Source organism: Ambystoma mexicanum, chromosome 10 (assembly GCF_040938575.1).
Source record: "Ambystoma mexicanum isolate Mex_15411 chromosome 10, UKY_AmexF1_1, whole genome shotgun sequence".
Lineage (NCBI taxonomy): Eukaryota > Metazoa > Chordata > Amphibia > Caudata > Ambystomatidae > Ambystoma > Ambystoma mexicanum.
Genome location: NC_090932.1, coordinates 1,166,939,332 through 1,166,964,540, shown reverse-complemented (window position 1 = coordinate 1,166,964,540; position 25,209 = coordinate 1,166,939,332). Strand labels below are relative to the sequence as shown.

The 25,209-nt window shown below is 47.7% G+C and overlaps 1 protein-coding gene across 1 annotated transcript in view; it reads right to left on the bottom strand.

Moving 5' to 3' along the window:
- Nucleotides 1–5,320: 5,320 nt before the first annotated feature.
- The window catches only part of GPAT2 (glycerol-3-phosphate acyltransferase 2, mitochondrial), a 2,680,481-nt gene continuing 2,660,592 nt past the window's right edge, over nt 5,321–25,209 (bottom strand). The window contains exon 22 of the mRNA XM_069619102.1: nt 5,321–5,892. Coding sequence (XP_069475203.1) covers nt 5,770–5,892 — 123 coding nt within the window. The 3' untranslated portion in view covers nt 5,321–5,769. The remainder of the gene's footprint in view (nt 5,893–25,209) is intronic.

The window sequence follows — 25,209 nt, the reverse complement described above, 5'->3', positions numbered from 1 at the left end:
TGGCCCCTTGGCGTTGGACACCTTTTGAAGTGTACATGCAGTTTGGCACCTTGGTCTTTCGCGCCCCTGACAGCCCCCCATGCCAGCGCGCATCCACCGGCGCGAACCGCCTTTATATCAATATATAGTATATCGTTTTTAAATCAATGATAGTATATCGTTGCTTATCAATAACAAATGCCACATACCAGAGATTCTTGTGAGCACAGACCCACACTTCAACCGGTGTATTATAGTGGTCAAGACCCAAGGCCTGTATAATCCAATGGTAATTGTTAGTATAGACATATGTGTGACTTTTATAGAGACATAACCCACTGAAAGACTTTGAACAAGTGTTATTTAGTGCATGCATTATCGAGAATATGTTATGTTAGCTTAGATAGATAGTGACCACCCTGCTTCACAGCGACCAGACCTCCTTCCATTCGGAGCACAGATGTCTGACGTCCATCCTTGAATGGAGACACACTTGATTCATTTAAAAAATCGAAACAACCGTTGTTAAAATATATGTGGTGTTTCATTTTGTATCTTATTTTGATGACACAAAAATACAAGACTTTAAACATTGTACAGTTCAGGTTGCAGCACAGCGAGAGAAAATCCCCTGTACTGACCGCTGTCACTCGGGAACGTTTCTTTAATGGCACGAACGGCACAGGTGGGTATCACTCTTCGAACGCGGTGCCCAAGCCTCCCGTGGAGCCACCATGTAAAGGAACGATAGGCCACCAGCCTGTACCACCTGTGAAAAGGAATGAAACAAACTGTTTTTAAATGACCAAGATAAGTTTAATAAACGTTTCTTGTCAATGACAATTCTTGTAACTAATGGCATTCTGCACAGACAAATGCTATCTAGACAATGCACACTATTGAACGACTTACATGCGTTACAATGATATGTAGATGTAATTTTGGATATAGTAGAAGAACATGAAATAGGAGTGGCATGACAAGCAGAGTATACTTACTCGTTACTCGGATTACGAGGACGAACAGTTGCGCGAAGTTCGTGCATAAGCACCATCATTATTCTCAACACGGCCCGTGTGAGGCAGGCTGCCGTGAAGTCTGGCAGCTCGGTGATGCATTGCGGTCGTGGCTCGCCTTCCGAAATGTTGGCCAAGCATCCCGAGTTTTCTCGGCAGCAGCAGTTCTCCTCCTCGGTCGGCATTAGCTCGCACCGATTGCATGTGCACCAGGTGGAGACGCTGTCCATTCGACTAGGCCCAGGCTCTTCATCTGTTGATTCGTCCTGCCAACTGCCGTCCGAATCCCCATCGTTTTTGCGTGCTTCCCTTTCCAGTAGTTCCTCCTCGGTATACTCGGGCTCGTACATGTAGGGCATTATTGTAGCCATTGTGTGTTAAACAAACTAAAATAATTTATAGCGGTGGTACTGGTATCTGTTCACACGGGCTACAAGCGGCGAAGGTAGCTGACCAGAGCACTGAAACGAGTCACAGAATACTCAAAGTAACACAGAGAGAGGAATGGAATCGAAAATCTGCTGCTGTGTGTTGTGAAACGGTCTGTTTATACTTATTGAGGAAAGAGGCGTCCTGCCATTTCCATGGCGACACATCATTAGCTGAAGCGCAGCGAATGTTGACACGAGACGTGCTTTGGCGTTGGGAAATGGGCGGTACGAGTCTGCTGATGACAGGCTCAGGGGCGGGGGAATTGATTTAGTGCCGCAAAAGCAGGTCAGCCAGGGCGATGGGGGAAAAGATAGGATTATCAGAAAATGGCGGCTCCCTGGTGCTTTTTTTCGCGTGCGTTTAATGGACGAAAACTCGGGTAAGGTCCATAGGAAAGTTTTCTAAAATCGAGCCACTTAGGCTTAAAAAAACATGGCCGACCCATAGGGACTAACATTTTTTACTAGACCATGCCTTTAAATGGCAAAATGGGATCTGTAGAGGGACCCTGACCCAAAATGTCCGTAGGATCATCCTGATCATAATGAGCAGTACGTCTGGACCAGTCCAAATACTCCACAACTCTAGACATAAGGCATCTGTAAGAGGAGTCAGCATGCTCCCCCGGGTCTGGTGTGCCGAACTCCAGCTCAGGAGAAGTGTCTATACCACTTGCATTATGCAAGGTATCACAAAGATCCTGCATCCTACTCTGGCACATTAGGGGTCCAAAACTGGAGACCAAAAGGAGCCTCGCCCACATCAGAATGTGCTCCTCCTCAAAAATGGAGGTGAGGGACTTAAAAAAGTCTTTCTTTGGCAGAGGAGTACACCTTTCCTCAGGTATAACAGCAAGATGCTTCAAAGTCGTCGACACCTCCTTTTTTGGTGGTTCCGCTGTCACCAGGGGCTGCACCGGCAGAACTGGCACCGAAGGCGCCGTTGGTGTCGACAACGGCTCCGAAGGCATCGAGGGTCTGACTGGGGTGGAGGACCTGGCGGGCACTATCGTCTGGCGTGCCGACGAGGGCATGGAGGGTTTGGACGGTTTCGATGGAGGCAAAGACCGTGACCTTGCTTCACGTCTCGATCAATCCTTAGATACCTTGTCCGTACAAGCCCTCGAAGGCTCCCAATAAGAATCGTGCCATTTACCGGGCTCTAAGCCACGCAAGTATCCGATCGAGACCATTCCCTGCCGGCTTCCCACTCAGCTGGCGTCGATTTTTTTGGACAAGCAACTCACCATCCCGGGGGTGCCGCCTGAAGAAGACGAGTAAGGCGTCCGGCGGTGCCTTCTCTTTGAGCACTCCGATGAGGACGAGTGGCGGGAACCACTCCTGGACCTTGAACGCTTGGCCTTCTTCCTCTGAGGAGAGTCACCTCTTGACTCATCGGTCGAAGGCCCAGCAGTTCGGGACTTATGGGGCTTGGACACCTTGCCTACCTTGACCGCCCCCTTTCATTCCCACAAGGCCTTTCCAGTGTTCGACTGGCACTTGGAGCACATACCCGTGTCATGGCCCCCGCTGAGGCACCACAGGCAGACACGATGCAGATCCGTGATGGACATCTTGTAGCCGCAGTCCCGGCATTACTTGAATCAGGACCGAGGTGTCGTCGGAGTGGAAGACGAAGACATATCGAAGAACTTCAACAGCAAATACTAGTAAGTCCAAGGCGCGCCGAGTTTCACGAAGAAAACACGTTTGCGGAAAAAACGGAACTGAGGCAATGGGCTTCGTGCGTGCTACTTCTAACATCCGATGACGTCACCCTCGATGGAGGCCTTCGAGGGATATCGACCCAACGCCATCGATGCAGGGCGCCCTCTGCCGAAAAATTTCCAAAGCAGCAGAGCTGTGGACACTACATGTCAAAGACAAGGAATACCTAGGACACAATCCATTCGAAAAATAGTTTAAGCAGTTTAATAAAATGCATCAAAAATGTTTCCATTTTATGCTGTAAAAAAAGTGTTACATGCAGATTCTTGAGCACTCGTGTTAAACTCCAGAAGTGTACAAATTAAACATTCTACCATAACCAGTTCCTTGTCAATTAATGGCTGTACAGCAAAAGCCATTTAGAAGTAAGAAATATGAAAACCTTTTCAAGGCTTCAACTAAGCGCTGCAGTGAGAGTTGGAATTCTGCTCTCTGCTGGCTCACGCAGCAGACATTGTGACGTCACAACTAAAGCATAATAACTGATTGCAGAGCAGTTGTGCGGTTATATTCTTATTACAGTTCAGTTGTGATGTCACAACTTGCCTTTAATATATGGAATAATGTACATTTTACCATACATTATAAGGATATTGCAAGCCACTGGGTAGTTTTGTGACATGTCCAAAGTCTGAGTGCCTTTATAAGTTCACTGAACTCTTCGTGACTTGCAATATCTTTTTTATGTATTCCATTCATTAAAATACATAAAATACATGGCCACACGGTCATTCCATTTTCTGATCTATAAAAACAATATAGAATTTGTTTGGATTTAAAAAAGCAAAAATGGATCTCCTAATGTCTCACAGAAAAATAGTTTGAGCAGTTTAAGAAAATGTATTCAGAAAAACTTTGTGCTTTAAAATAAGTAATGCGGACTAGAACGCCTTGACTATATCTCTATTACGCAAGCATGAACTTAAATGGAAACCCTCTATTGAATTTCTTGCACATTTATTGGTGGTTTAACAGTCATTTATCTAATACTCGTTACACACTCACCACTTTCTCCACTGCCTTCCCCTCCCCCTTCTCGAACTCAGCACTCCTTCTGTGTATGTCCTTTGTTTTGTTATGTTGTATGTTTGTTCGTAATGTTTACATACCCACCTTTTTTTAATTGAAATTTCAGACATTAATTAATATGTATTCATGTAAGGCTTTCTTGTTTCTCAATGGTTAAGTATATTGTTACCTCTTCATACTCAAAATGGATGCACTATATAACGTGTCATTGTTACGCCTTGTAAGATTTGATTTAAATAAAACCTTTAAACACAACAACAAAAAATAAGTAATGCAGATTCTCCAGCAGTGCACAAATTAAAAAATCTACCATAAACAGTTCCTTGTTTATTACCGGCTGCAATGTGTCAGAAAACTACTCTGCAAGGAAGGAATTTGAAAAGCTTTTCACAGCTTTCAGGCGGCATTGTGACGTCACAACCGAAGTATAATTACTGATTATGGAGCATGTCATTTTCTTATTACAGGTCAGTTGTGACGTTCCAACTAGTCGGTAATAAGAACATTATTTCCAGACTTTTATACGGTTATTTAAAGCTGCCATGTATTATATGGATAGCACAAGCTGTTATGTGCTAACATTATTTAGTAAATGCACATGTTGTCGAGGACAATGGCTGAAAGCATCACTTCTTGTCTACTGTCCCTTGTTTGTGAACTGAAACTGTCTTAGATGCCTCCCACAATTGTGCTCACCACCGTCCTTGCACTTTGATGACCTTGTAAACTTCCCTGAAGGTATGCACTGGAAGATTGTCTACACTCTCAGGTCATGCACTGAAAAGGTCCTGCACATCTCCGTTTGCATATTAAGATCTATTAAGACTTGCACAACTCCCTCCATTAGTGCATTCTGAATGACGTGTGCACCTCCTTCATATTATGCACCGTGAAGGTCTTGTACACCATTTAAATGTGTGCTCTGGGAAGGTCATGCAGGTCCCTCTACTCCTTTCCTGCACAGAAAAAGATGTGCACGCGCCACCAAGTTCAACTGTGAATTTACTGAACATCAGTTTGTGCACAGATACCTTTATTTTGAACACCTACTTTAGGGCACGGTTTAATATGAAGTCGGGATGGTATTTTACCTCTATTCCAATACAGTTACAAAATAACCTACAGTGCACATGCTTTGCAGACCTGCAATCATTTGAAAACTCTTTTATTCTTCAGATGATTTTGTAACGTGCCATTTAACATCCACTATTTACAAGTGGTAATAAGAAACATGCAAACATATCACACACTGGTATTACATAAGCAAGGAGATTCCTTCAAAAGTAATTGCATGGTGGGATTGCAATGTGGTTTCATTTTATTTGGACGCAGGTGGGGAGGACGCATTTCCTGTGCACTGATCAAACAAAACTCTTAAAACATCAAAATAATATCCGTAAGTCTTCAAACGTTCCAGGGGCAGGCTGCGGTTTAGTAACAAACACACATTGATATCAAAACACTTCCCAAACTCCTTCTAAGGCCGCAGTCCCGGGTCCATGGATTGGCTCAGCATCACTCCTTCTGAACGATAATAGACTCCGACTGGCCTCCCTGTAGCTCTACAGTGCGACTCCACATTAGCATCAGTCCTTGTATATAAATTGCTGGATAAACTTTAGCAGCTTAGTCTGGTTTTCCTGTATGGTGAAGGCCTCCGATAGACAAAGTGTTGTCAGCCCATAGCAATCATGGCTCTCTGTCAGCACCTAGAATGACGGGCAGAGAGACTGTTATTAACATAGCTGAGGAAATAATGTAAATAAATTTACTAGAACTTCTTGTTTGCTACCCAATGTACTATGGTAAAAACTGTACACTTTCCCTTCAGGTTCTACAAAGGTGTTTTACACCATAGGCTCTAGTAATGCCTGTACCGTTAGTCTATTCACACTCATTAGTTATGTATGTGTGTGAATTAATTAGGCCAGAAATCAGCAACCTTTTGCTCTTTAGAGGTTTCGGACTACAATTCCCATAAGCCCTAGCCAGAATTGTCAACAAGGGGGTGCGGAAGGCAGGGGGAGATCACGAGAATAGTAGTCCGGAACATATGGAGTGGTTGTGGTCTCGTGCAGAAGGGATGTGCCCTAGCAGTTCGGGCTGGACTGCCCCTTTTGGGGTGGGACCAAGCCTGATTTGCATAGGGGTTTTTCCCCTTCTGTAATGGCTTGGCAGGTGAAGAACGATGGTCTGGAAGGTTGCCCAGAGCAAGGCCAGTGGTTAAGATTCAGTCTAAACCTTCCAGCCATCACCTCTTTGTTTTTGCTGTGCCAAAGGTTGCCTGCACCGCCCTGGGCTCTCCTAAAACTATACCCTGAGTCCATAAGATCAAGTAATTTGTGAACTCTTACTGCATAGGCTCTCACCTTTTGCCAGAGGCACTGAATTCATGTGGCAATGGAGGACCACATTATGATGCATGGTCGGATACATTCTGTGGCATGATCTAGCAAGTTTATGAAGTATACTATGGCAGCAACGAGAATGGCATGTTCAGTGGCATTACTATCCAAACATTGACATTTTATTAAGTTAGATATTCATACAAAGTTGACCCGACACGTAAGAAAAATTAGGAGTTCCTAAATTTGGCTTATAAAAATGTATTTGGTGAACATACGATACTGTCTCTTCTGGTTGCATACGTAAGTCAAATAAATACATCTAGCATTTCAAATTCTTACACAGGAACAAAATTGACTAATTCTGAGATTGTATTTTACAAATGGAATGAAGGTGATGCTTGCTAATAGCTTGATACTTGTTGGCTTTAATGGTTAAACATACGTCATCCACAATACGTCTAAACCCATAAAAAGAGAGGCTACATTTGTATTGGGACAGAAGAAATGTTCAAGCGAGGCCTTCGTTTTGCCGAATACAGGTACTGAATCTCTGCAACTTGTAGTCTTCCCTTATTACAAGCCAGGTCCAAAGAAGGTAGGTGTGAGACCCCAACTCTCAGGGGTCAAAGCCCTCAGTGGAAGGATGAATGAGCAAGTGTTGCGGCCTGGAGGAGAAGGGCCAGCAGAGGAGTAAGAAGGTGCTGAGGAGAGTAAGAGTCAGGACTCTAGCACAGGGAAGTGACTGAGACTCTCCTAAAGTCGCCCTTTGTAACAATCCATGTAAGGCAAACCTCATCTCCAGAGGGTGCAGGAACTCCGTTAAACCCAGGACTGAGAACCAAGGAGAAGAACACCTAAGAGCACCAGAAGAGAAGGGTGTGGGAACACCTATGAACCCCGGAGCTCAATTATTAGAGGATCAGGAGAGAAGGGTGCCAGGACCCCCTTGAGCCTGACATGAAGAATTACAAATAAGATCCACTGAGGCGAGTGGAGAGTGTGATGAATCCAGAAAATCCGTCCCTTCTCCTAAAGGGGGAAGCCACCCCCTTTGTGACTAGACAGGGGAGTCTGCTACAGGGGATCTCACTGGGGTGACCCATCCACCCACCCACCCCCTGGGGACAATGAATCTCCAGCTGGAAAATCTGTAACATTTCCTCCTCTTCTCTCTTTTAACTTGTGCTGCATTTAAATTATCATTTTATTGATTTTTTTAACGTTTGTATCTAAGGGCAAAAGAGCCAAACATTTGGCTGGAACATCGTGCAGCTTGTTTCAGGTACTGGCAGCCAGACTGTGGAATTACTTCTCTGAAGATGTCTGATACATCAATCACTTCTGAGGTTAAGAAAGATAAACTCCCTTCTTCTAGCCCCCTTCCCTTCCTTCTGTATCAAACCCTCTGCGCTAAGCTGTTTGTAGAACATTAGTGCCATAGAAATCACTAGAACATACATTAATGAATAACATGTGTGTGCAAGCCCAGGGTGCCACTGGCATATACCAGGACTCACATCGACATGAGATGAGTGGTCAGAGTAATTTCCCAAAGGTCACAACCATTGGCTAGTGCCATTCATGGAGCGATACCCCATTTGGCGTCAATTTTGACATGTGAAGTCAAAATTGGAAAACATAATCAATTCCAATGTATGCAATGCTAAATTCAGGAGCAACACAGACCCTCATTTAATTATTACTTGTCATATCTGGGGCTATGATTGCTGCAAAAGTGATTACCAGTCATTCAAATTGAATTAGTTTCAGAGATCCTATGCATCGAAAATGTTAAGAGACAGATGATAGTGGGATAGCTACTAATGGTACAACAATGAGACTGGAGGCTGGCACTCCATACATCGACCTGTATTCTCCACAAAATGCTTTTGATAAAAACCATTGTATGTTTAAATGACGAAGGACTTGAGAAGGAGAAAACAGAAGACTATGTGATCATGCTTGCCAATTTTCTTTCCAACTCCTTGCTCCCTTCCACTGGAACCGCCTCCCCCATTCACATCCGCTCTTCCCCCTCCTTCCCTTCCTTTCGCTCTTCTCTCAAATCTTACCTTTTTCACTCACCTCCCTAGCACCCTTCGTTTCTTCTCGTCCTTCTCCCTCACCTTCATTCCTCACCTCCTACCACTGCTCTTCCTTTCCCTCTCTACCTCCTCCTCCCCACCCCCTGCTCTCATATAGTCCCACTCTTTCCTCTCCTCTTCCTCACTCACCCTTACATTCCCTCTACTCCCTTTCCTACCCCCAATAACTCCTTCCTTTCCCTCGCTCACCCTGCCCCTCCCTATGCCATCCTCACCTCTGCAATGGTGTAAATTGTTCTTTAAACTGTTTTTGTGTTATGATTAATTTACCATCTCATGCTTGTTGTATTTTGCCTGTTCTTATGTAAAGCACTTTGGATTAAAGGGCTATATAACTTTAATAAAATACAAATAACCTCTCTTGACAGTCCCAGTGGTTTAGAGGGGATAGAAGAATGGTAATTGATGCCTGGGATGGTATAATCAATTCTGAAGGTGTGCAAAGAATCACCTGTTAGCAGCCCTCAAAATTAGGGGGAGCAGACAAGGCGAGATCACTCGGAAAGGAAGAGTGCACAAGAATGCATCAGCAAGCCAAATCCATATGAATAAGGAAGGCTTGGGATCTCTTAGAAGAGACAGTAAGATTATAGCTAACAGGTGGGGGAAGCTCAAGAGCTCAAGCAGCATGGCGGCTCCCGAGTGAGCTCCATGCTCAATCCTCACATTCTCCGTCAAGGCAATTTCCAGCCTGGTTAGTTGGTGGGATTCAGCAGTAGCGGTTGCCGGCAGGCGTGAAGGCCTGACGTCTTGGCTCAGGAGAACTTTACTTTACATAATAACTTATATAGTTCAGCCACTGCCTGGAGGCTTAAGGGCGCTGAACAGACAGGACGCAAACAAACATACAACCTAGTAACGTGAAAAGAGAGCTGTCAGAGGTGAAGGTGTGCGTCGACCTCCACGTAGCAGCCCTGCAGATGTCCAGCAGGGGTACACCAGATAAGAACACCATGGTAGCAGTGATCGTTCTGGTCGAATGGGCTCTCGGACGGCCGGGCAACGGTCGGTTTGCTAACCGGTGACAGTGCATGATGCAGCCGGAGAGCCATCTGGAAATGGAAGCCTTCGAGAGGGCCTTGCCTTGGTTCACAGGTCCAAAGTTCACAAACAACTGTGAGGTCTTCCGAAAACTCTTTGTGCGGTCCAAGTAGAACTTCAGGGCTCTAGCCACATCCAGCGAGTGCAAAGTCCTCTCGGCCGGCGACGAAGGCGACGGGAAGAAACAGGTAACACCAAGGGCTCGTAGAGATGGGAGTCCGATGGCACGTTGGGCATGAAGGAGGGGTGCGTCCTCAGCACCACCCTCGTCTCATGGAAAGTCAGGTATGGGGGCTTGCAGGAAAGGGCCTGGATCTCTCCCACTTGTCGTGCAGAGGTGATGGCCACAAGAAACGCAGTTTTCCACGACAGGAACTTCAACGGTGCTGAATGCAGAGGCTCGAATGGCGGCCCCATGAGCCTGGTCAGCACCATGTTCAGCACCCACGCCGGGGCCAGAGCCTTCATCATCGGGAACGATCGGAACAGACCCTTCATGAACTCCTTCACCAGGCGATGGTACCACAGGGATGAGCGCCCCGGGGGTCTGGTGTAGCGGGAGATAGCCGTTCGATGGATCTTGACGGAGGCATGGGCCAGCCCCGCCTTGGCCAGCGATAGAAAGTACAGCAGCACTTGAGGGGCCGTAATCCGCAGAGGGTTAATCTTTTGTGCCCGGCACCAGACAGAAAACCTCTTCCATTTATGTCCATAGTACTTGAGAGTTGAGGACGCCCTGGCCTTTGCAAGCACCTCCTTGCAGTCCGCCGGGATATCGTACCCTCCAAACTCTAGTGCTGCAGGAGCCAGGCCTGCAAGTTCAGCGACCCCGGGTCGTGGTGGAGAATGGCGCCTCCTTCTCTGGAGAGGAGATCCGCGTCCATCGGCAGTTTGTCTGAGGGGGACGCTGACATGTCCAGAAGGTCCCAGAACCAGATCTGTCTCGGCCACGCCGGTGCGACGAGGATCATCCTGCAACGGGACCATCTGAGTTGGTTGATGAGTCGCAGCAGCAACGGTAACGGCGGGAACGCATAAAGGAACAGGCTGTGCCAGGGGAATAAGAAGGCATCGCCCATGCTCCCCCGCTGGGGAAACCTGCTGGCGAACCTCCGGCACTTGGTGTTCGTCGACCTCGCGAATAAGTCGGTCTGGGGATTGCCCCATCGTTGGAAGAGCAGATCCACTTGATCCTGCCGCAGTTCCCACTCGTGGCACGAGCGCAGCTCCCTGCTGAGTGAGTCGGCGATGGTGTTCTTTATTCCTGCCAGGTGCAAGGGTACCAGAAACATCCCATGGGTGACGGCCCCGTGCCACAGATCCTGGGCCTTCTTGGATAGGGCTGGGGATCTGGTGCCTCCCTGCTTCCGGATGTAGAACATTGTGGTGGTGTTGTCGGTGAAGATCCTCACCACCTTGCCCTGTCTCCGAAGCTGCCTGCCGCTTGCATCCGACGGGCGTCAAGGAACCCTTGTAGTGGACGCATCTGCAGCCTGCACAGGCGCACGAGGTAGATGCACAAGGACATCATGCTGAGGAGGGACTTGATGGACCTTACCCTGGCTTCGTCCATGGTCGACAGCCGTTGCACCTTGCCCAGGATGGCCTTTGTCCTCTCCTCCGATGGGGAGGCCAATCGCGCTACTGTGTCGAGCCTGGCTCCCAGAAACAGTGCGACTTGCGACGGAACCAAGTGGTATTTCGCCAAGTTGATAGAAAATCCCAGATCCGTGAGCAGTTGGACGGTCTTTGCCGTGTGTACGACGGCGAGTTCTTCTGTCCTTGCTCGGATGAGCCAATCGTCCAGGTAGGGGTAGACGTGGATCCTCTGCAGGCGCAGCCACTGGTGCTAGGCACTTGGTGAATAGCCTTGGCGCGGACTTCAACCCGAAAGAAAGGGCCTTGAACTGGTAGTGCCGCCCTTGGACTACGAATCTGAGAAACTTTCGATGTGATTTTAGAATGGGGATGTGAAAGTAGGCATCCTCCAAGTCCAGTGACGATAGGAAGTCGCCCTCCTCCAGCTGCCCTAGTACGTGCTGGAGGGTGACCATCCGGAATTTCTGGGCCTTGATGTACTTGTTTAGACGACAAAGGTCCAGGATCGATGGCCAGCCGCCGGTCTTCTTTCTTACGAGGAAGTATCGTGAGTACACTCCGGAGCCCCAGAGCCTCTTTGGGATGAGTTTGATGGCTCCTTTCTTTAGCATCGCCCTTACTTCCAGCAGCAGTTGAGGGATGTGGTTTACCTTCCTGGCCACGGGAGGAATGCAGGGACACTTTTTTAGAAACTCGAGAGTGTGTCCGCGGGCCAGGGCATGCAGCACCCATTGGTCGGTGGAGATGGACTCCCACACGGTGACTAACTTTGCCAGACGGCCTCCCACCGGGGTGCTCAGGTGGGGGCCCGACGCTACGGCCGGTTCAGTCCTGCTTGGCAGCGGCCTTGCCGACGTCGACGAGGTCCTCCTGACTTGCCGCGTTCTCTGTAGGCCTCCTGCGAAGAGGAGCGGGTCACCTGAGGGTACATCGAGGAGCCACCACCGAATCCCTTGGAGGCACCTTGCTTGCCTCCCGAGTTACGAAACGGCGGCCGTCGTTGCCGCAAAACTCCCAAGGCCCGAGCCGTCTCCGTATCGGCCTTGATGGCCTGCAGTGACTCATCCACTATCTTGCCAAACAGGTTGTTACCGTCGAAGGGCATGTCCAAAACTCTGGTTTGCACGTCCTGGCGGAAATCGGTTGCCTTGAGCCAACCGCACTGTGGAAGGCAAACACCGTTGCCCAACTGTCGGAAACCGGTGCCGACAATGTCCGTGGCCACCATTATGGCGTGGTCTGACGCCACCTCGCCTTCCTGCAGTATCTCTAGGGCCTCAGCCCTCTTGTCGTCCGGGAGGAAGTCCAGCAGAGGAGCAATCTTAATCCACAGCTCCCTGTCGTAGCGGGCCACAATCGCAAGGGCGTTGGCCGCTTTAATCGTCGCTGCCGACGAGATGACCCGTTGTCCCATGACGTCCAATTTCTTCCCCTCGCCGTCCGGCGGGGAGGTTGAAGTTGAAGTTGTCGCCCCCGCCGCTTTCTTCTTTGGCCGCCGCTGAGACGACCAAATCCTGGGTCGGCGGTGCCCTAAGGCACAAGGCGGCGGAATCCAGGACCCGGTACTTCTTCTCATACCAGTCTCTCTTGGCAGGGGTCGTGGACGGGTTCTTCAGGAGCGCCAGTCCCTCATCCCAGATGTCAAGTAGTGGGACCGTGAGGACCGTCTTCCTCTTGGCCTCCCGTCGTTGATAGAGGAAGTCTTCCTTCTTCTGTTCTTTGGGGCAGAGCTGGAAGAGCTCGGATGCCCTGGCGATCATGGCATGGAAGGAGCCAATTTCATCGGGCGGGGAGGCCCGAGGAGATGGTGATCGAAGGCCCATCCCGTCGTCACCACCGTGGTCATCCGTCCCTGTCGTGGCCGTTTCTGTCCCCGTGTCCTCCCTAGGATCAGGGGAAGGGGATGAAGGCTGTGAGGGCCGCGAAGGCTGGAAGTTCGGGGGGGATGAACTCTTCTCTGCTTTCTTGGAGGGCTCCCCGACGTGCCAGGCTCCGCTGGATCGTCCGTTGGGGGTAAGGGCAACCTCGTCCTTATCTTCGTACATAAGGCCTGGATCGCCATCAAGATCGCTCCCGAGTTGTCCTGTGGTCCAGGCACCGGCTGCGACGGGCGCGACGGTTGGGGAGTGGAATCCTCCGCCTCCACGGGAACCTCGTCGGCACTGCCGTCGCTCTCTTCGTCCGCCTCGTCGGGATCCCTTCCGTGGGACCGGACCTCCTCGAACTTTTTGTTCAGGATCTTCACGACTCCAGCCAGCTCTTCTTCAGAGGCTGTATCCGTGTCCGTGATGGCCACCACCCCCCCTCTTTTTTCCGCCGGGGTTCTCTATCGATGGGTTGAAAAGAGGATTCCCTCCGCCGTGGCAGGGAAACTCTGGGCCCCAAGTCGCCTCCACTGGGGTATCCTCCACAGGCTTCGCCAGGGCCGCCACGACTCCCTCGATAGAGGACTTAGCCGGGTGAATCAAGGCCTTCACGCCCTTGGGCGCGCTTGAGGCCCTCGCCTTCACCTTCAAAATAAACAAACAAACCTTGGGGGGGGGCTCACCGCCTCGCTCCCCCTCGCCTGTCTGTCGGGATCAACCGGGACTTCTCCCGAAGTTTCCCCGGGTTCCGCGTACCCTGCCTGGCAGCCAAGGAGCCCGACCGTTCGGCGCTCCCGGTGCCCGCGGACTCGCGGTGCTTTGTCTTTTGTTGGGCCCCCGTTGCCGGAGCGCCCTCAAAGGATTTAGAAGACCGCTCGGTCCTCCTCTTCTTCTCACCTGCTGCTGGGCTCTTCCCTCCAGCCAGTTGGTGAGGCGGATACGCCGATCCTTCATGGTCCGCTCCGACATGTTCTTGCAAAACGCACAGTCCTTCTCCACGTTTTGTCTTCGTGAAGGCAGTAAAGGCATCTAGAATGCTTGTCCTCCTAGAAGACATTCTGCAATCCGCATCCAGGGCAGTTCCTGAACAGCTTGGATCCGGGCGTCGTACATCCTTTGTCATGGGCCATGTCCACGCGGAGTAGGCCACAGATCTTCTGGACTCCTCCAAGAAGTGGAACTCGATGAAACTTCGCCCTTGAGGGGCGTAGACAATTCCGAAACGGGTCCCCGTTGATCGGAAGTAGAAACGGTGGAGCTTGAGGCTCGATTGACCGAAAAAATGAGGTTAAACTCTTTGAAAAATCGCAGAACGCAGTAAAAGCTCGAGAGCTATAGCACGAGGACTCCCAACACTTGAACGTGCGGTAAAAATCTGAAGATGGCTGCCAGAGGAGGGGCTTAGGTAGAGGGCAGTCATTGGCTGGGGGCAGTATGACCCAGAGACCAGTGATTGGTTATTAGGATAAAGACAGTTCAGAAACCAAACTGAAACTGATTTTTTCTTTACTGAGGATTCCCAGCCTGACGACAGGGACAGGGAATATTCATGAGCATGTGAATCCATGCCAGACCCCATGCTGGAAAATTCATGTTCTGACGCATTGTACTAAGCAATGGATCAAATGTTTCTGGTGTCAGATTCTTGAGATTTCGGCAGCGAATTATGGTAGCGGTCAGTTTCTTCTTTATTACTTTCTTTTCAAATATGATTTCAAAGTGGATAAAGGAGTGATCAGACCAGGGACAAGGGCTTACACTCTGGTTGGTGAGCATGGTGTTATGTCCAACCAACCAGTGAAGTGTATTCTGTTAGGACAGTTTTTCTGAAGTCCAACTAAGGGCTTAGTAAAACCATTCAACTCAGGCATTACAAGACTCCACTCTTAGTATAAGGCTGTACCACCTGAGTATAGGGTAGCGTAGACAGAGCAGCCAGGCTTATCTTAGGAGTGAGAGAGAGCAGTAGACACAGTACAAGTGAAATTGTATACAAATTATCCAAAGAAACAAAGAAACACTATATATTGTAAAAATAAAGGCTTTATTTAAATACAGGTAGGCCCAGATAAATCTAGGGGTAAGTAAGTACTAAAACATTATAATAAATCACAGTATAAAAACACAACACTATACTTGAAATCCACAGACCCAAGTATAGACCTTATTTGGAACACCTAACAGTAGTTCTAGGGAAGTCAAAACCTTGTTATACACATTTAGTATAGGTGAAGCCTATTCTTTGGGAGTAAAAGACCAATGGTTACTTTCAGATTACATTCAGTAATGCACGGGCAGTAGGTCCTTCCAGTTGTACAATGACTCTTGGAACAAATCACAAACAGTCAACTGGACAATATACTTTTGGTGAATCGTGAAACACTTATCCTAGGTGCAGTAAAAACCTATAACTACTTTTGTCATAACACACAGTTATAACAGGTGAGTAAAACCTAAGGATGTAATATACAATTACAGATGCTTTTGAAATCAGGGAATCCCAGATTGAGGTAAGCAATAACTCTGGTAACTTATTTTGGATGGCACACGGCTAACACAAGGTAAGTAAAACCCACATACTTTAACTTCACAATGAAGGGGAATGTAAATCCCAATGTTACACTTTACTGAATAGTTATTCTAGGTAGGCAACAACCTAATGTAGACTTATTAAGGACAGGCTAGCAGCAAGTCAGGGGAAGCAAGACCCAGTTGGGGGACACTCATACAGTTATCCTAACAGGACTAACCTGGTGATACCAACAGTTGGAGGACACTCATACAATTACCCTACAGGAATAATCTGGTGAAACCAACACATTACTTTTGTAAAGAGGCACAACCTAATCACAGGAGAGTAAAATACCTTCACATCTACTTTCTATTAGACTGGCAAAACAGTGGCTAAGGAAGAAAAGATGTTAACCATACTTTTTAAGAATAGTGCATCACACATTCAAGATCAGTAAGAACTTTTGTAACTGTTCACTCTTAGAATTACAGTTACCAACCAACTCTTTATAAGTAAGTAAAACACTTGATTTCTTTTATAGGCAGAAGTCCCATTCCCTTCAAAGACTTTTCTTATTCATGGAGCATGAGTGTTCTCAGTGGCAGAAGGGGGGTCACTAGGACTAGCGAACAACAGGCAGTGTTAGAATAAGTTCATTAGTAGCAAAGGTCAGAGTTCCTTAGGAAAACTGGGCAAACAGGTGAGTACTTTACTTCTAGAGTTAGAAGAGGGTCCAGGGGCTTCACAGAAGACACCCCAGCAGGATTCTAGCAGTGGGACTGGGTGCACTGGACGAGGGACCTACCAATCACAGAAAACACCCCAAAGCTACACAGAAATCCCAACAGGCTTAAGGTAAGTATATACCCAAACCAACACAGTACCTCAGCAATGAAGAAGAGATTGCAGCAGGAGAACTTCAGGGACTGTAGCCAAATACCCGGTCAGTGGATTCCTTGTCCTGGAGACTGAACACAAGACCTCAGAAGGGACTTTTCAGCAGGTATCTATGAGGAAGGCTCTATGCAAGATTTCCCTCATGGCTGAATGTGGTTCTGCAGTTATGGCGCCTTTCCAAGGAGCACAGAAGACGACTGAATATTGCGATTGATTTCTCGTCGTATAAAAGGTCCAGCACTCTTGTGAGGGGACTTTTCGGACTCTTGATTCGTGTCTCTGGAGATACACCAGGATGCCCACGAAGTTTCAGCGAGATGTGGAATTCGGAAGACCGTGCACCACACAGTGGCAGGAGATCTCAGGGTGTTGGGTATTGCAAGAACGCAAGGTCGCAGCAACCCGTGGGATGGCTCAAAATGCAGGTCTTCTTGAGTCTAGTGGGTCTTACCAGGCGCTGGGTTCGGTTCGTCATTTTCAGAGTCCCCAGATCGATTGGAAGGAAGGGCTGCAGCAGGCTCAGGTTACACAGCAGGCTCTCTGGTCGCTGGAAATCGTCTCTGCCTTTTTTCCTTCGTCATCCTCTTCGGTTTTATGTTCCAGTGGTCGACATGACTTCAGCTTCCGGGTTTCCAGTATTTATCAGGAATTACAGCACAACCTCTGCATTCTCTCCCCGCATTTTACAAGAAAGGGGCGTCTGGTTGTCCAATCTGGACAGCCAGCCCCCCACTGGAATTTGTCCCAGTTGAAGCAAGGCGTAAGACAAAGGATGGGGAGGTTTTGACTCCTCCCCCACTTCCTGTGCGTACAGACTGACTGGGGCCTGGGCGGGGTGTCCAAGGGACTCCCGCCGAAACAAAACTCACAGAAAGGAATTTCCCACCATGGATCTCAGGGGAAGGAACAAGAAACGACAAGAAACACTAAAATGGCAGAAAAAGAAGACAGGGGCCATTTTGGTAAAATGAGCACCCTTAGGTGCCTTTACTGTAGCTGTGCTCACAGCCCGCGGTAAAGGTGCACCAAATTAGTAAAAGGTATCACTGCCACCAGCCATTAAAAGTAAGCATGTCACTGTAACAGAATTGTTACAGTTTTAATGTGAAAGGGGATACATTGCATCTCCCCAGCACTCCACATAAGGTGGGCTGTGCTGGTTTCACAGAATAAAATGTAAAAGGGATCCAAAGATCCTTTCTACCCTTGGGAACTGTAGTTCACTCAAGGTTAGCACAAGAAAGATAAATGGGGAGCCCCTAGGGCAACCCAGCAACAACAGGCACCTATTACTAATAAGTTGTTAAACATGATAACTTTAAATAGACACTATGGAGAGTCTTAAAAAGGACACCCATAAAAAGAGTTAACGATTAGGTGAGTGTGGAAAAAGGTTCCCAATCATTGAGGTATTAATGAAAAATATCCCACTAGAAAAGCAAAACGTTCTGGGGTTGAACCAGGAAAGGAAGATTTACCATCTCTGTGGAAATCTTACCTAACATATTCCGCTTTATAAGTGTAGGTAGCTTGACAAATTGAGAAAAACCAAGTTCAGTAAAAGCTCTATTAAGTGACATAGCTTGCACATCATTTTTATCGAGTAACCAATCATTAAAATCACCAAGAAGTAAAACTTTAGAGGATGGTTTTAAAAAGGTTAAAAGAAGATCACATATTTGGCAAGTAAAAGTCTTCATATGAATAGGGGGTCTATATACAAGAATGATATTCATGGTATTTTCAGCGTGTAGTCTGATTTTTATATGGAGGAGCCGACTCTCCATCATCCAGATAATCTTTAAATATTATTGCTAGTCCTCCACCTTTACCTTCTGGTCTATCTGACATAAAATGTTGTAGCCTTGAGATGTGGCCAGAGCAAGAGTGGGCCCCGCAGCTACAGGACTCCATGTTTCCATTAGAGGGCATATGTCAATATTCTGTGCAGATATATAAGTGGAAACCTGAAGCGCATGTTTTAAAAGAGACCGGGTATTAAGTAATAAGCAATTTAGGTTATAGGTGCTGTTGCCAGTAACCCCATTACTCTCAGAGAGAGGAATAGTTATTATGTGACTCGAGTTAACATTGTCATTCATGTTTTTAGTCTGCTCTTTGTTATTTATAGCAGGGCGTTCTACAAGCCCTGTCTGTATATGTATATATATATATATGTAGGTCCTCTGCTAGAGCTGAGCAATTAATGTCTACAGAGGTCTTCGTGTTGCCCTCAGCCGCATGAATCTTTTGTCTGGCTAACTTACCCACTGCCGCATTATCTGTCTGTATTCTTATCTCAGTAGAGTACATCTTACTCAAGTTAAACAAACGCGAGCAGTACTCCACGGCCATTTCCAGAAAATGGTTTGTTCTACGTTCAGAGTCTGCTTTTTCTTTAGCAATCATGGCAAAAATAGAGGAAGCACTCATGTTGCCTTACCTGTTATTCTGACACCAGAGAGCAAGCTATTGCCCCGCAGTCCCCAGAGTGCCACGGACCGGCACATTCACGCCAGGTTTCTAGTGATAAGTGCCCTCTGAACTACAAGAATCCTGGGTCTTGTAGTTCAGAGACACCAGAAAAGCGTGTCTGCAGAGTCTGACTCTGTTTTTAAATCGCACAAGCAGCAATTAGTAAAACAAGATCACTTGTTTGAAAAAAGCCCCAATGTAAATGCAATACACAATTTCCAAACACTAAAAGCAGTAAAAGAACGAATAAGGTAAAAGCAATTCAAAAGAGTATTAATGTAGCACACCACAGTCAGCGGATACGGGAAGGGTGGACCGGCTCAGCAAGTGTGGAGGCCATTGCACATAGACCCTACTGGGCCCCAGTGGCCAGTCCAGCACCAACGGAGGGAGGAGAAGGCTCAAGTGCCCTGCGACATAAGAGACAGCCGGCTGTCAGCCGTCCCAGTGAGGAACCCACTAGGTAGCAAATATCCAGAGCCCGCAGGGGGCAGAGACTGTGGGCCTGCACCGCAGCGACTGACTCGGAGCAGCAGAGAGATGCGGGATGAATAGATCTGCATCCGCCTGGCCAGTTATTGAAGTGAGACCGGCATTGGCGGAGGCCAGGTTCTACGCGAAGGAGCAGAGTGGATCCCGGGGAGGCCCTTCCAAGTTCCAAGAAGGTGAGGGTTGTAGCAGCGTTCACCCGCCCAGTAGCCAGGAGTGAGGATAGTATGCGGCACGGCCCCCAGGAGTAATGTGACACTGCAGACTGCCATAGTGAATCAGTGGCAAGAATCCCGACGGGTCACCAGCCTCGATGAGTCTGGGGGAGCTCATGCCATGCCATCAGGAAGGAGCCTGTTTGTGAGGTGAAAGGGGGAGCCAACCACTGCAAGGCACAGAAGGGCAGGTGCTCACTAAGGCTTTGAGGGAGATCAGGGCCTGCAGAAGATAAAGGGAGCAACTACTCCCGTCGAGCCTTAGCAAATGAGTCTCTTAAATCAAGGCAACATTGGCAGGTGGTTATGGAGATACTGAAGAACCTCCTGCCATTTAAACAGATAGTTTGGATCCTGAACATTCAGGGAGATAACCCTCAAGGGTGATTTCATTTCAGGGTACAAATCGAAAAAGCTTATATAGCAGTCCTTCATCATAACCATCTGAATCCAGAAATATACCCTTATTATTGTGATCAGTTGCACCTACCGGTGAATACTCAACATGAAGAAATAATAAACAAAGCAGTGTTAAGCAGGAAAAACATCCCCAATTCCAAAACCCTTCTGGGAGATCCTCTCCCCCACCCAACATTGTCCTCAAAATACCCCATGGTTGTAAAGGTAGAAACCAGGAAGAAACGAGCTGATCTCTTGTCAAGTGTGCTGCTCCTTATCCTGTGCCAACAATGGGAAGACCCTCTGCTACAGTACCATAGCAACAGGGAAGGGAGCAAGGCACCAAAATAAGCACTTTCCGAAATCATTTAAGAATGTAGACCAAACCTATTACATATTTAGCTGGAGGCCTAGATGTCCTGATGCCCAAAAGAGGCCATTGTGGAGGATCAAAAGAAGGACACTGTGGCTGTGAAGACATTTTATGCATGATTTTTATTCTAAAGTAAAATAAGGTCTAACTCTCCCTATATCTATGGGGTGTTCCCTACCTTTTTTACTAAATGTTCTCGTCAGTCAGGGTGAATGTCCAAAACAAGTACACCCACTGTCCAAATCTATCCTATGTGTTCCTACCACTAATGTAACTAAGGACAGAAGGACTCCCTTCTCCTGGTTTTTGTGTTTTGTCACAGGTTTTCTAAGTTTTTTCATTCCACTCAAAGTATACGCAAATAGTATCTTGTTATATTCTGTATTAAGTTCTGTAACTCTTGTAGGGGACTGACAATTTTCCTCCCCCCTTCTATGCCAACAATCGTTCTTGTCAGGTTTTAGAGTCTCTTCCCAGAGTGCTGTTCTATGCATGAGTTTTGACTTCCTGGTCTCCTGGGTGTGTTTTTCTCAAATGTCTTTACTTATTATTTTCTCTTTCTCATTTTGGGACCTGGATTTACTTTTCCCTTCTCCCAAGGTAACAAGTTTTCAACTCTAATCCTCGTCCACTTTGTGTACTTCATGTAGTTGTGCCTTTCATGGATATGATTCTCGTCCCTCAGTTTATTTCCAATACTTTTCTCATTAGTACTGGGACAAGTTTTGTTCAAGTTATAAAGAGTCCCTTTTAACTGTCCGGTAATCCCGTTCCCCGTATTACCCTCTGTTTCCGAGGAGTAACGTCACTGGTAAGGTCTTGGACTATCTTTCTGCTTCTTCATTGCTCCACAGCTCACCAGTTGGGCCATCTAGTTTACGCCCATTTCGTTCCAGTCTTCCGAATCGAGCTTGCTCTGTATCTTGGGTCGGGAGTGGTTTAATCCCGTCAGTGGATTCGGCATTGTTATGCGGGCGGACTGCCCACCACCGTTTCTGTGTGGTCACACCACCACCAAACTCTCTCTTCAATTGCGTTGTGATTTCTTCCATTCTCAGATGCTGGTCTCCCAGCATCTTTGCTCCTTGTCGGAGTTCGACTGGCTTACCTGGGGTCCTGCCTTGTGCGATAGCTCTGCCTCCTTCCACTCTGTTATGCACAGGGGGCTTCCCCTGGTTCTCTCTGTTTTCTGGCTTTGCTTGCCTTCTCGATCTCTCTCGCTGTCCCTCCCTCTTCCTCAGGTCATATCATCCCCTTTCAGCATTCTCAGCAGTCCATGGGAGGGACTGATTTAAACTGATAGTCTTAGTTTCTTGTTGTGGATAGCATAAGTTCAATTCACTTACATGGAATTGATAATGTTCCCTTATGTTAGATAAATCCATGTAGGCCATCACTTTAAGGGCATCAGGGAGTTACTCACAGGAATGGGAGTCCTTATCCCCAAGAGGGTAGTCTCTCCCAGTGAGGTCCCATTTGCCTCGAACCCCAGGGAGGGTCTTGCAGAGCGGGCTCACCTCCATAGCCTTGCAGAGAAGGGACGAATTCCATCAATTTGTCACACCATGCAAAAGTGAAAATGGTAAAAACCTGGTCACAAAGAAACCTCAGATTTATTGTTAACCATCCTGATAAGGTAACAGCATAATAATTGAGGGGAAACCCCAATCCCAAAAAAGAAGCAGTACAGAATATAGTTTGCACCCCCATGAGAAGTGTGGTGTTCAACCTTTTGCGCTGGATTCCTGCGACTCGTCTCCCGAGCCCCAAGGCATTCTCTTAAAGCACCTTTGAGATCGATGTCTACCGTGGGTCCTCTGACTGGAATTTGAAGATCTCTTACAGTGCCTGTCATCGGAAGCGGCTTGTCTAATTTCTTGTATCATTTAAACATCTATTCTGAAGACGGATGGCTTTGTTGTCCAGTGAATGTGAAAATGAGACTGAATGGGAAGATTTCCTACTCAAGCCAGCTGCGCTAAGCAAATCTCTCCATCCTGCGCCCCAACCTTAATTCTGGGGGAAAAAGCACTTAATTTTAATCTTGTGTGCTTATACAAAAAAAAATCGAATTTGGCACCAGCCGTATCGTGGCCTATTTAGACCTGTGATTAGGCCTGCTGACCACTATTGTGGACACCGGAGTGTCTGCAGGCAAGCCAACGCTCGTAGCATCTCACTTTCCTACTCAAGCTAGCTGCGGTAAGCAAATCCCTCCATCCTGCGTCCGACCTTAATTTTGGGGAAAAAGCACTTCATTTTAATCTTGTGTGCTTTTAAATCAAATCGAATTTGGCACAAGCCGCATAGCAACCTATTTCGAGCCCCATCTCTTTTCTTCCCTCACCTTTCCTTGTTCCCACCCGCCTCCCACCCCACCCCAGACCCCTGATTGGGGCTGGCAGCCCATCTGGCAAAGGGCCCTGAGGCAAAGGGCGCTCCGAAAGAAGCATCTCCAGACCGTGTTGGCCCGACTTAGTAAGGCCTACAGCCATCAAATAGCAGCTACTGACAAGTTAAGTGCGGTTCGGGTAGGGGGTGCAACTATTACTGCTCCCCACTCAACTGAACAACCCAATCTAATCCTATCTCATTCTCTATTAGCTGGTTTTCTGATGCGCCCAGACCACAGTTTGTATAGTAATCTTATTTCGCATTTAGCCTGATTGTGCCATATCAGCCATTACTGTACTCCATTAACTACCGCACCCGTTTTATTACCCAATATCCTACTCCCCAGGCACTCAACCTACCTCTGGCTTTTCAGCCATAGTCAGCATTTATCCAACTTTTATAAGGTAGCCTTTCTGATTCTAGACTCAATGTGCAAGGTTACCATACGTTGCATCAAGCCAATTGGGTTAGTCGGACCCAGTTTACATTGTGGGCAGTTATGGATGGGGTAGAATTGTGAATATTAGCGTGCGTCACATCTAGACAGAATTGTGAATATTAGCTTTCGTCACATCCAGACAGAATTGTGAACATTAGCTTGCGTCACACCCAGACAGAACTGTGAATATTAGCTTACGTCACATCTAGACCAAGCTGTGAATATTAGCCTGCGTCATATCTAGATAGTGATGCCACTAACCAACCCAACTAATAAATAAAACTCACGCCTCTGCATACACCTCTAAAACTCTGAACTAAGCACAACCATACCTCTAAAGCACAACAAACTGCACGCACTTCATTACACCACAACAACAAAACAAACCACGCATGGCCTCGCACAAGAGCACATGATGGCTACCAACCGAAAAAAAACACACCTAAGCTCAGCGAACGATGTAAACTGGACTGAAGCTGACAACAGCACATCACAGCTTTCTTGCTCTTTCTCCCACTCAGTCCTACTAACTTACCCTACCTTCTTGCTTTTTCAGATCCGCCAGGGGACCGCTATCATGATGCCTACCCCCAGAGCACCAGGCCAGGCCCAGCACCCCCGGAAGCAGGCATCATGCCCTCGGGTAAAAGCCCAGCGGCCCCTTATAGGGGCTCTTTGGACTCAGTCCTGGCGCCTTTGGCACCATGCTCATGTTGGACATCAGTCCTGGCGCCATAGGCGCCAGGCTCATAAAGGGAGGTGTTTTGTGCACTTACCTGATGCAGACCATGCTGCACGCTTCAGGCCTCCCTGAGACCTGAAAGGGACTATTTTTTCATAGGGACTATTTTTTCACTCGGGCGTGGCCAGGGAAGGATACATACCTAGTTGGGGAAGGATACATACCTGGGACTTATTTGGAGGCTATTTAAGCCACGCCCAGACAGCAGCTCATGCTTCGCGTTGTTCTGCTTCCTGCAGCTTAACGTTCACCGTGTCTGCTCCTGCTCCTGGACTCCAGCCATGCCTGCCTCGAACCTGGAAGACCTGCAAGGAAGCAAGAGAAGAGAAAGGTGAAAACCAAGGACTATTTCAAACTTCTTACCTGCATCCGGAATCTTCTCACCAGCATCCCTGAAGAAAGACTTCCATTTAAAAGCATTGCGTTGCTCGCTGCAACGCCACGCTTCACTCACCTGTCCTCGAGACATCTCCCGGCTCCATCGCGGCTGTCAGCATCGGACGCCACATCTCTGCACCTAGGGGAGAGAGGAAGAAACAAAAGGTGAGCAGAAGGAACACAGAAGGAAAGCCTGATTAACAGCCATAATACTTACCGGCTTTTCTTCCACATTTCGGGTCGGCGCCGCCCCGTTGGCAGGTACCGTACCCCGGCCCCTATGGGGAAAGGACAAGAGACATTTCTGGGGAATGATAAGGACATTTAGAGGGATCGCCCTCATCACTACTCACCTCGGCAGTTTAACCCCTCGACGCATCGCCTTCATTCTGCACCTGAAATAAAGGACAGATCACAGGTTAGAAAGACAACATAAAGGGGGCCTCACTTGAACTTTGAACTTTCATACTTACGGCGCATCGCTCAGGAAAGTCAAGTGGATTTTGCCAGCGCCATTCTGAAAACCAGTGAAGTAACTGGACGAACACGCGCCCCTGCACCAGAAGCAGGATGGAGAGTTCATCCTTCCAAACCATAAGGTGAGCTTAAACCGGGGTTTGGAGGAAGTTAGAGAGGAACGAAGGGGGAAGGGGGAAAGGGGGGAGATAGCACACTATTCTGCAGACTGTTAATCCCCTTTCTCATCTGCAGAAGGATATTCCTACGGGCCAGGCAAGCACGATTTGGAGGTCCTG